At 38.7% G+C, this 12,284-nt stretch overlaps 1 protein-coding gene and 1 long non-coding RNA gene across 2 annotated transcripts in view; one reads left to right on the forward strand and one right to left on the reverse strand.

Moving 5' to 3' along the window:
- The window catches only part of LOC132159554 (uncharacterized), a 1,375,546-nt gene that overhangs the window by 175,245 nt on the left and 1,188,017 nt on the right, over positions 1-12,284 (forward strand). The window contains exons 14-18 of the mRNA XM_059569099.1: positions 9,707-9,877; positions 10,491-10,664; positions 10,800-10,961; positions 11,151-11,324; positions 11,455-11,628. Coding sequence (XP_059425082.1) covers positions 9,707-9,877; positions 10,491-10,664; positions 10,800-10,961; positions 11,151-11,324; positions 11,455-11,628 — 855 coding nt within the window. The remainder of the gene's footprint in view (positions 1-9,706; positions 9,878-10,490; positions 10,665-10,799; positions 10,962-11,150; positions 11,325-11,454; positions 11,629-12,284) is intronic.
- The window catches only part of LOC132159593 (uncharacterized), a 200,473-nt gene that overhangs the window by 2,543 nt on the left and 185,646 nt on the right, over positions 1-12,284 (reverse strand). The gene's annotated exons all lie outside the window — the stretch shown is intronic.

A 12,284-nucleotide genomic window follows, 5' to 3' on the forward strand; every position in this document is an offset into this window, starting at 1 on the left:
AACAGGGTGTTCACATTCTCATCTATCTAGACGATTGGTTGATACTAGCACAATCTCGGGATCAGTTGTGTGAGCACAGGGATTTGGTGCTCCAGCACCTGAGCCTGTTGGGCCTTTGGGTCAACTGGGAAAAGAGCAAACTCTCAAGTTCAAGGGCAGGACAGCGGTCCCACTGAAGCTTTTTCAGAGGCTCCTGTGGCATATGCTGGCCGTGGCGGCACTTACATTGCTCAGCCTGTTAAATATAAGACCGCTCCAGCACTGGTTTTATGGCTGAGTCCCGAGGTGGGCGTGGAAGTGCGGCACTCACCGGGTCCAAGTTACACCGGCCTGTCACCAAAACCTCACCCCGTGGTCAGATCTTGTGTTTCTATAGCCAGGGGTGCCCCTAGAGCAGATCTCCAGGCATGCTGTGGTTTACACGAATGCCTCCACCACTGGCTGGGGGACCATGTACAATGGGCATGCAGTCTCAGGGGTTTGGACGAGCCCACAGCTGCAGTGGCACATCAATTGCCTAGAGTTGTTAGCAGTGCACCTTGCCTTGAACTGTCTCAAAGGTCTCTTACGAGGCAAGCATGTGCTGGTCTGAATGGACAACACAGCGACATTGCGTACATCAACCGACAAGGTGGTCTGCGCCCGCCACCTCCTCCTTTGGAGTCGGAAGTTTCTTAGGTCACTTCGTGACGTTCACATTCCGAGCCTGCTCAACCATACAGCCAACAAGCTGTCTTGAGTAATGCTCCCGGGAGAATGGCGACTCCATCTCCTGATGGTCCAGCTGATTTGGAGACGGTTCGGAGCTGCTCAGGTAGACCTTTTTGCTTCTCCAGAGACCTCTCACTGCCAATTGTTCTACTCCCTGACTGAGGGAACTCTCGGCACGGACGTTTAGTGGCACACAGCTGGCCGCAGGGCCTACGCAAGTATTTGTTTCCCCCAGTGAACCTTCTCGCACAGACACTGTGCAAAGTCCGGGAGGACAAGGAGCAAGTCTTGCTTGTGGCACCATATTGGCCCACTTGGACCTGGTTCCCCGTGACAGTGCTCCTTGCGACAGCCCCTCCTTGGCCAATTCCTCTGAGGAAGGATCTACTGATTCAGAGACAGGGCATCATTTGGCCCCCATATCCAGACCTTTGGAAACTCCATGTCTGGTCCCTGGACGGGACGCGGAGGTTCTAGGTGACCTATCCCAGGAGGTAGTGAACATCATTACTTGGGCAAGAGCACAGTCTAGGAGACACGCTTACGCCTTGAAGTGGAACCTGTTCGTCGAGTGGTGTTCTTCTTGCTGAGAAGACCCCAGAAGATGCCCGATTGCGGTAGGGGCTTTCTCCCTCCACCCTCAAAGTCCAGGTTGCCGCTATTGCTGCGTACCATGGCCCCTGTGAATGGGAAGTCTTTGGGTAAGCATGACCTCATCGTCAGGTTCCTTAGAGGGGCCAGGAGGTTAAATCCTTCCTTTCCCCCTCTATACTGTGGCGGGATGGAAGGAATAGGCAGGAGCAAACTCAAATGTAAAGCCCCGGAGTGTGGATTTTATTGAAAAGTGAAGGGTTGCGGGGTGATGACGGTGCTTCGGCGTGTAAAGGGTGCTCTCACTCGGGTCCAGGTGCAGGTGAGTCGGTGGAGTGCTCATGGCAAGTCTTCCGGTCACAGGCTGCTTTCTTGTGGCAGAGAGAGAGGAGATTCAGTGTGTTAGCTCGTGGAGAGGCTTCTCACCCTTTTCCTGTGCGCATGCTGTTTATATGAGGCCCGGCTGATGAGAGGCAGGTGTGGGTGATCAGCCCGTGATGAGCCTCGAGCCGGTGCTCCTCGTGAGTTACCAGGGCGACGCTGATGTGGACTCGGGACGCTCGTCACAATACCCTCTTGGGACCTGACTCTAGTGCTTAAATCACTACAACAGGGACCATTTGAGCCTTTGCACTCAGTTGAGCTAACGTTTCTTTCATTGAAAAGAGACCCATCAAGAGGGGGACCTGCATGCATTTTCGGTCGACGGTTCGTCGATTCATGCCTAGAGTTTGGGCCAGCTGACTCCCAGGTAATCCTGAGGCCCCGGCCTGGCTAGGTGCCCTAGGTTCCCACTACACCCTTCAAAGACTGAAATGTGAACCTGCTACCCCTGGAGGAGGCAGACCCAGCCCTGGCTTTGCTCTGTCCCGTCCGAGCATTGAGATGCTATGTAGACCAGACACAAAGCTTCAGGACCTCAGACTAGCTCTTTGTCTGTTACGGAGGCCGGCAGAAGGGGAGTGCCGTCTATAAGCAGAGGATGGCCCACTGGATTGTGGGTGCCATAACCCTGGCTTATCAGGCACAGGGTATGCCCTGCCCATTCAGGTTTTGAGCTCACTCAACTAGAAGTGTTGCATCCTCCTGGGCGGTGGCTCGTGGCACCTCGCTGACATATATTTGTAGAGCTGCGGAATGGGCAACCCCTAACACATTATCTAGGTTCTATAGCCTTCTTGTAGAGACGGTATCCTCCTGTGTTCTCACCTCAAATGGGTAGTGGCACTGAGAAACCCCGGTTAGTGATGGCTTGTTTAAACTGCTCCAGAGTGTCCGTACTGTAGACCCTGTTGAAATCCTCCTTCACCCTAGGCAGCTGGACGCGGCGGAACGTCCGGCAAAAGGGCTTCATGATGAATCCATGAGAACCACGGAAGGCTGGGTTCCATATTGAGACCTAAGCGTTACTCGTATGTGTATAGTTCACGGTATAGCCTTAGAGCCTTTAATCACCTCAAATTTCTCCATATACTCCTTAACGGATGCTATGTGTGTATTTGCTCCCGAGAGATCCTTCGGGAAGGATGGGGCTTCTGCAGCGTCCCTGTTCCAAGCAGAACGGGTACCTTTTCCCAGTGTTATCCAATCTCTCCCAGTGAGGTAGTGCTTTGACAATGATGAGTGGAACTACTTGTTCCGAGCCCCGGCCTACACCTAATAGGGGTGCAGGCAGCTCGCACAGGGCACTGGAAGGGGCAGCACCCATGGCGCTTTGGTAGAGATCCCATTTTCATCTGTAACAGACGTGGCGTCAGGAGTGACTGACTGAAAGGGAACGTCTCGGTTACGTATGGTAACCCTCGTTCCCTGAAGGAGGGAACGGAGATGCCACGTCCTGTCGCCATGATTGCTGTACCGCCACTCAGCTGCGAAGTCTCTGGCACGGCTCCTCAGTGAAAACCTGGTATGCATTGCACCTGCTGCCTTCTTATACACACGTTGTGATCAGCAGCAGCCGGAGGCAATAATTGCATGCCAATGTGCATTGGGTCGTTTAGTTTACACTCGAAGTAGATTGATCTATCGAAGCGATATCCCATTTTCCCAAAAACCTTGGGCCAAAGCAGGCCAACTGAGGCTAGAGGAGTGGCTATGAACAAAGGTGGAATTTCTCCGCATCTGGGTGGATAAGCGCCCAGTTCATTTCATAAAGTTAACAGATAACACCAGCATCAAAGACTTTTAAAATAAGTTGAACTCAATAAAACTCACTTTCAGAAAGCAGCAAGTGTTTGTTGATCCGGTTTGGAATCACCATACAAGGCAGAAATAGGTATTTATAAGCAATGCAAAAGACTATGAATGCCAGTCATTAACATTACCAGTAAACATTGTAAATACGTCTGCTTGAAGAAATCAGAGTTCAGCTTCTCATTCTCTATCATGATGGTGCATTTATTCAGTAAAAAAAAAAATCTGTCAGTCTCATCTTGAGACTTTAGCTCCGTTTACATCATAAAAAAAAATTAATCATAATGTTTTTTTGTTCAGGAGCTCCCCCTGCTACTCAGGTTGTATTTTGATGGAAAAATGAATAGAATCAGACTAGACTGAATAAGTAGGCTTTTGTGAAATATTGGTTCATACGCTTTATTTCTGTGTGAGTAATTTGCAGTCCTGATAAATTAATTAATTATGATCAAAGTATCACATTTTATTGTACACCATGGAAGCTTTTGGATTTAAATATTTAACAAAACATGAAAACAAGCTTTCTTCACGTTCATTTTATGATCGTGCTAGTTCCAGTGACTTTCTGATTACTTTTCTTATAACTTCTCTTTGTCAGTGAAATGATGGGGTTGCATGAAATTGTTTCAGAGAGGCATGAAAAGGGCAGGTTTTAGTGAAGAGAGACAGTGGAAATGCATCATGAATTTGAGCTCTGTGCTTCAGATCTGAGGCTATTAGCTCTGCCTGGCCCATTTAAAACACAGGCTTGCACTGGTTCAACAGTGGAAAGGCGGCTATTTATGACTGCTTATGAACAAATGTTGATGAATTATGACAATGTTTACTGTGCAATATTTATATGGTAATATGTTTTAGACAGTAAGTATGCATATTTTCATCATCTGAACTTGAATGAGCAGCCTGCAACTGTACTGTAAAGAGTGCAGACATTTCAAAATAAGAGTCACTGTGTATTTCAGGCTTTTTTTCCTGGTCCTTATTGATATTTTGGGTACATAAACAGTTTATTTTAAGTTAATTTTCATTTAATTAACAACAATTGTAGCTTTTGTGTGGATCACATGATGGACAGACTAAGAACATCATTTAATATTTAATAATATTATTTATTGAATCCACTTTACTACTGTAAGGTTTTATAGTTAAATCTAAAACCATAAAAATATTATCTATGAATTGAAATGAAAGAAATGTTAATTGAAATTATAAAACAAATATATTTTATTTTACATATTTTTATTTCATATAGTTTATAAGTTTTAGCCAAACCTGATATGCTAAAATAAGCAAAACAGAAAAAAAGTAATGCATTACAGTTTAAATAAACCCTTTAGATTTTAGTCAACTTAAACTAGACTAAAACTAAAACATTTCAGATGACTAAAATATGATTTATGATTTTTCATTTAAAAAGATTATGACTAAAACTAAATCAGAATTTGCTGTCAAAATTAGCACTGCTCTAACAGTGTTGAACAGTGTTCAAACACCTTAAAAAAGCGATTTTTGCATAATAGGTCCCCTTTAATCTTACATCTTTTGTTTGACCGATAAGGAGGTTTAATGATAAAAATCATGGTGGTGTTTTTCCTTTTTTTGTGTGGAAAAAAAACATGTTTTGTGGCCAGGCTCATATTAAAAGAAACAAGGAATTAGAAACAGAAAGCATTACCCAACCCAACTAGCTATATGTTAGCCAGTCATAAGACATGTGCGAGACAAGACACATGTGACGTGAGAGCATTAAAGACGAGTGGATTGGAAAATTTGTGGCGGAAAATTATATTTATTGTAGCATCAGTATTTTTGCCTAACTTCAGTAAAGTACTTATTTAATTTCATTTATTTATTCTCTTTTCATGGTAATGCAACATGAAATACCACAACAACAATCCAACAAACTCACAAAATGAATTCCATGACAAGAATAACAGGAGTAAGATGAAGAAAAACAAATCTTATAGCTCCTACCCCATTCTTATATTAAGAAAGTTACAAATTAGATGGCCTCACTGACAGGACATAAAAATTAAAAAAAAAAAACACGATGCAATAATGACAACTCTAATAATGAAAACAATGACAAAACCATCATTGTTGTTATAGTTTTAACAATTTTCACATTCATCTTTGTACAAATTAAATATCTTCTGTTTATACTTATATTTAAATTGAAGAATATTTGAACAGAATTTTAAATCATTTTCTAGAAAATTCCATCTTTTCACACCAGAAACTGAAACACACATTTGTTTGAGGGTATTTCCAGCAAAAGGTTGTTTAAAATCATTATTTCTTCTACTTGTCTCACTATTTACAGTAAAAAGGGTTTGCAATCCATGTGGTAACAGGCAGTGTTTTGCTTTATGAACAACTAATAAAGTTTTTAAAGAAACCAAGTCCTTCAATTTGAGTAGTCCTGACCTCAGAAACAGTCCTGTAGTATTTTCTCTTGGAGCAACTCCATTAATTATTCTTAGAACCCTTTTTTTGCAAAATAAATAAGGGCATTAAATTAGTAAAATAAGAGTTTCCCCATACCTCCAAAAAATACATCAAATATGGCAAAATAAAGGAACAATATAGGATTCTCATTGCCTTATAATTTAACATAAACTTTACTTTGCTCAAAACGGCAATGTTTTTACAAATTTTATTTCTTACATAAGCTATGTGTGACTTCCATTTAAATTTTCCATCAATGAGTATTCCTAAAAACCTAAATTCTGACACTCTCAATAATTATTCCATTTAAAGTCAAACGAACATTATCAGGACATTTTTGATTTGTAAACAACATAAATTTAGTTTTACTTAAGTTTAACGACAGTTTATTTTTATTAAACCATTTCTGAAGTAGGACCAATTCTTGTTCAATAGTTTTCATTAATATTTTTAAATTCTTCCCTGATACAAAAAAAATAGTATCGTCTGCAAAAAGAACAAAACGTAAAATCTTTGATTCGTCACAGAGGTCAATACTATATAAAGTAAATAATTTAGGCCCCAGCACAGAGCCTTGAGGGACTCCACACTGTATTGTTACCAACTTAGATTCATGGCCTATATACTCTACATATTGTTGTCTATTTTCTAAGTAACTAATAATCCAATTTAATACTACACCTCTAATTCCATATGTCTGTAATTTAGATATCAATATACCATGATCAAGATTGTCGAAGGCCTTTTTAAGGTCAATAAAAACTTCAACTGTGTGATTTTTATTCTCCAATTCTGTAGTAATGTCTTCTGTGATTTTCATCAAAGCCATAGCTGTTGAGCGGGGACTTCGAACCCAAACTGATTATCATGTATCAAAGAATGTTTTTCAAGAAAATAATCAAATTTTTTAACAAAAAGCTTCTCCAGAATTTTTTACAATTGAGAAAGCAAAGATATAGGCCTACAATTTGTGAGACTGTGTCTATCACCAGATTTAAAAAGGGGAATAATTTTAGCCACCTTCATTTTATCTGGGAAGAAACCTGTATCAAAAGACAAATGAATTATATATTTTAATGGTCTAATAATGCAACGTATAGTTTCTTTAACAATATACATATCTAAGCCATCACTATCGCATGAAAATTTGCTTTTTAATTTAGAGACAGTGGAAATAATTTCACTCTCACTAACTTCATTTTAAAAAAGGGATTGCATGACTCTGCTTTCACCTGTCCAACTTTTGTTTTCATTATGTGGTGGTATAGTTTTGGCAAGATTTGGACCAACATTGACAAAAAATGAATTAAATTCATCAGCCATTTTTTCACCACTTCTCAACGTTCTGTTCATTCATTAAGTATAATGGCTGACTATAATTCATTTTACTGCCCATAACTTCCCTTAAGACTTTCCACATTCTTTTGATATTGCTTTTGTTTTCCATCAACAAATTTGTATAATAATCTTTTTTTGCACGTCTCATTATAGAAGTCAGCTTATTTTTATGAGCTTTATATTTTTTTCTGCATTTACTGTCCGATATTTTACAAAATCCCGATTAAGCTTATTCTTCTTTTTACAAGATTTCAATATACCCTTCGTTAACCAAAGCTTATTATTATTTCTTGCTTTATCATTCAATATTTTTATTGGGCAATTTTTATTATATAACCATAGATACTTTTGGAAAAATAATTTGTAAGCCTTATTTACATTATTTGTACTATAAACATTGTCCCAGTGTTCTTTCATAAGATCATCCCTAAATCTATTTAATCTTTCCTGAGTTCTCAACCTAATAACTTTACTAAAATTTTCTTTATTTGTTTTTACTTCACAGAAGTGAGTTACAAATATCGGCAAATGATCAGTTGTGTCATTTATCAAAAGACCACTTTTGACCGTTTTTTTCCAATATATTTACAAAAATGTTATCAATTAATGTGGCACAACTGGAGGTTATTCGGCTAGGCCTAGTAATGGTAGGATAAAGGCCTCTGCTATACATTAAATCTAGGAAATCTAAACTACTAGTATGATTAGACACATTCAAGAGATTTATATTGAAGTCCCCGCAAATTACAGACACTTTATTTTCATTCATCCCAACTAATAATTGCTCCCGTTTGTTGTTAAATACTGTAATGCTAGACCCTGGAGTTCTATATATGCATGTGACAACAATATTCCTCTGTTTCTTCATTTCGATCTCAATAGTTAAACATTCCATTAAATCTTATGTTGCAGTAGTCATACACTCAATTGTTTTGCATTTCAGATCACTACTAACATATAGAGCAACCCCTCCTCCTGTCTTATTAATCTGATTAACATAAAACAATTCATAACCCTCAAAATAAAATTCCGCACCTTTCTCATCTGTTAACCAGGTCTCAGACGAAGCTATAACAGTAAATTTATTTTGTAATGTGTTCAAAAAAACAAAAAAATTGAATACAGGCTTCTACAATTCAAACGAATAAGAGAAAATGAACCAGCCGTTTCTATATTACTAGTAAAATCTGCATCTGTATAATATATACATGTATCATTTATGTTTGGAAATAAATTTAACTCCGAGTCCAGTTCATCATGGTCATAGACACATCCTTCTCAATTTTCAGCTTGTGTAAAGATATGTTCACACACTGCGGACATTGCACTCAATTATACAAATTAGTGCTTGCCACAATGTAATCTTCACATACCTTATTCGTCGTGTGTCTTATCATTTTCATAATTGTCCAAGGAAAGTCGAAGAGATTCAACGCTGGCTTGTTATTTCCCCAGCGGAAGCATATTTGCTTCTACTGCGGGGGGACTGCCATACTACAGCCCAAAGTGCTGAGTCCCAATCCGGCTCTTTTCGAGTCCCAATCTTCTTTGCGCTCTTGTATTTTGCATGCTCCTTAAAAACATCGGTAGTGTAATCCTCATCAAAATATATCTGTTGATTCTTGATCCGAATGTCCCTTAGAGACCATGCAGCATGTAACACTCATTGTTTCTCCTTAAAACTACGGAAACAAACGATGATTGATCTGGTGAAGTCCGCGGCACGTCCCGTGGAGACACCTGTTACTGCAGCGCGATGCGCCCTTTCAATGTAAATCTCTTCCCGGATATTAAGCTGCTCACGAATAAGCTTTTCTATAAACTCAATCATATTACTTCCTTCTTTTTCTCCGGTACAGAGTAAATTCTTAAATGATTTCTCCGTGAACGGCCTTCCAGACCCTCACACTTCTCCTCAAGGTACTTTTGTTTGCGCCTCAGATGAAACATCACCTTAGTCAGATCCATATTACGGTCCTCGTTGTCCGCAATCCTCTGTTCGGCGTCATTCACCCTTGTTTTTAATTCTTCGAAATTCAGTTTTATGTCGCTCACCTCCTTCCTCAGCACACCGAAATTTCCTGCCGTTTAAATTCGAAATAATTTGAGTTCCTTCAGTATTTCTGAAGTATTATCGGCTCTGCCCGCCCGTCTTTGATTTGGTTTTGGCATTATTAGGCGCTTTTTTTTCTTTAAATGATAACTTGATGGTTCAGTCGTAATACACTATATCTAAATCCACAAGCAGTAGTCAATCTTTAAGGTTTTTAGTTTTGTTTGTCAGACGTCACACCCTGGTACCTGCTGTTCAGCCATCTTGAAACCAAAGCTTTCTCACTTATCACTACTCACTAAATATTACAGCTGCACTACAACTACAGCAAATGTAAGAATGTCTATATATTTACAAGCTGTTTATTTTCAGGCTTAGTAACTGTGATCTAACAGAAGAAAGCTGTTCAGCTCTTGCTTCAGTTCTCAGCTCAGACTCCAGCAGTCTGAAGGAACTTGATCTGAGCAATAATAATCTTCAGGATTCAGGAGTGACGCTGCTCTCTGATGGACTGAAAGAGAACTGTAAACTGGAGAAACTCAGGTGAGCTGATGTTTGTTTCTTCACATTTATTCTTTCACTGCCAGCGCTTTTTTAAAAAGTTGCCAGTCACCTCCAACAGTTTTTTGAAAATTTTATTTTCACAACATTTTAATGGCCATTATACTATTTTGGTGTGAATATCACACAACAGAGGTTCTGCTTTTTAACAAAAAATAAAAAAAAATAATAATAATAACAATAATAATAATAATAATCATTGCATTCTGCATGATAAATTCTGTTTTTTTATCAACACTTCAAATCAAAAAGCAAACGGTTTAAACAGAATCATGTTTCTGCCAAATAGTATGCCAATGCTACAGCAAATAGTAAACAATGTTTAATGATCACTTTATTTTAGATTTGCGTCTGGTTGCATATTCTATTGCTCTTATTTGCTTCTGCATGTTTTGATACAGATGTTGAATACTCTTTGAGAAGATGTATAATAGTGCCCCCTACTGTATAACAGTGAATACATAGAAAGCCAAAAAAAATCTCAGTAGTAGGAAAGAGTTGTTAAGAAACTAAGAGGAAGATGCATTTATTGTTCAGTTAATTTCCAGAATAATAGATTAATTAGCATAATGGATTATTTTCATTCCTGATTTAGACTTTCAGACTGTGGTATCACTGAAGAAGGTTATAAAGCTCTGGCTTCAGCTCTGAGATCAAACCCTTCACACCTGATAGAGCTGGATCTTACAGGAAATGATCCTGGTGAATCAGGAGTGAAGGAGCTCAATGATTTACTACAGGATCCAAACTGTAAACTGAAGACACTGAGGTGAGATGTGATGAAATAATAAAAATAAATGAAATGCAGATAAATAAATTACAGAAATATGATATAGAACACAGTCTGCTTGTTACACCAAAATCTTTCGATCAAATTGAATTCGCTTCATCTTCTCATCTGCAGGTTTTTGGGTCCTGCTGCAGAAGAAGCCTGTCAGTATGTGACTGGAGTTGTGGGTGAAAATCCGTTACTTCTGAGAGAACTGGATCTGAGTGAACATAAACTAGACTTGAATCGGCTCGCTCCTCTACTGCAGGATAAACACTGTAAACTGAACAAACTGGTGTAAGTTTGACCACTATGATGATACATTTTAGTTAGTATTTAACCTGCTGCTGAGTGTTTTTTTATTTGTTTGATGATTGAATTACCATATGGTGCTTTTATAATATTACCATCATCCATTGTCATGTATAATACATGTAATAATAAAAGTAGGGTCTAAAACTGAAAATTAGTTTTCTCTTTATTCAGTCTGAATAATAGCTATATCACAGACGAAGATTGTCGTGTACTGGCTGAAGCTTTGAATTCAAACCCTTCAAATTTGAAAGAGCTGGATTTGACTGGGACTAAACTCAGAGACACAGGAATGAAGATCTTCTCGACTCTGTTTGAGAATAAACAATGTAGACTGGAAAAGCTTAAGTAAGTAAATCTAAACATATAACAAATGGACAGTGCTGCAAAAAAAGGGATTTATGAAAATCTCAACTGGGGAATAAAAGTTGTATGTATAGCTTAGATTTTATTCTCTTTTTTGTTCTCTGTTTTACAGGTTTAATTGTATCTGTATTACAGAAGAGGGTTGTGCTGCTCTGACTGCAGCATTTAATTCAAACCCTTCAAACCTGATAGAGCTGGATCTGAGTGAGACTTCACTAGGAGACCCTGGAGTAGCAGAAATCTCCAAATTACTGGGAAATTCACTATTCACACTAAAGATACTCAGGTATGCATGAAAGGCCTTTAGCTAAGAAATCCATTAGTTAGAAGTGTAAGGGTAACCTTAGTGAAACTTGCAATTAAGAAACATAAGGTCACCTCAAGGAACCTTAAGGCTGTCATTAATTATTATTATATAATTATTTAAGTGCTCCCTTAAGTGTTTCTACAAAGTCCTTTCTAACCTTTTTACCTTAATATATTTAAGAGACCAAATGGTCTCTTAATTCATTTTAAACTCAGACGTCGTGACTGATTTTGTTTTAACTGAAGAGGAGGAAGTACCAAGGCACATTTTTTATGATCTAATTAGGCACGTGTTTAAATTATTAAAATTTGCACAATCATTAAAATTGCACTCATTTTGATATGCAATTATTGAGGGAGTATCGGATTTACCATCAGTAACAGTACCATCGTCTCGCAACAGTCGAGTTTTATGTTTTCTGTGCTCTTGGTATTCTCCATAACGCAAATATATTTGTACAACTGTGTTGTTTTGTTTTGTTTATTGTGAGATGTAGTAACTATAGTAACCACAGCGCCCATTGCCATGTGTTGCCAGAAACTACAGTCAATCACTTAGTATAAACACTTAAGGAAGGGTGACTGTTAAAAACTATTTGCAACACTCTTAATGAGATACTTTGCCTCAGGAGTTTT

The sequence above is a fragment of the Carassius carassius genome, chromosome 16 (assembly GCF_963082965.1).
Source record: "Carassius carassius chromosome 16, fCarCar2.1, whole genome shotgun sequence".
Classification (NCBI taxonomy): domain Eukaryota; kingdom Metazoa; phylum Chordata; class Actinopteri; order Cypriniformes; family Cyprinidae; genus Carassius; species Carassius carassius.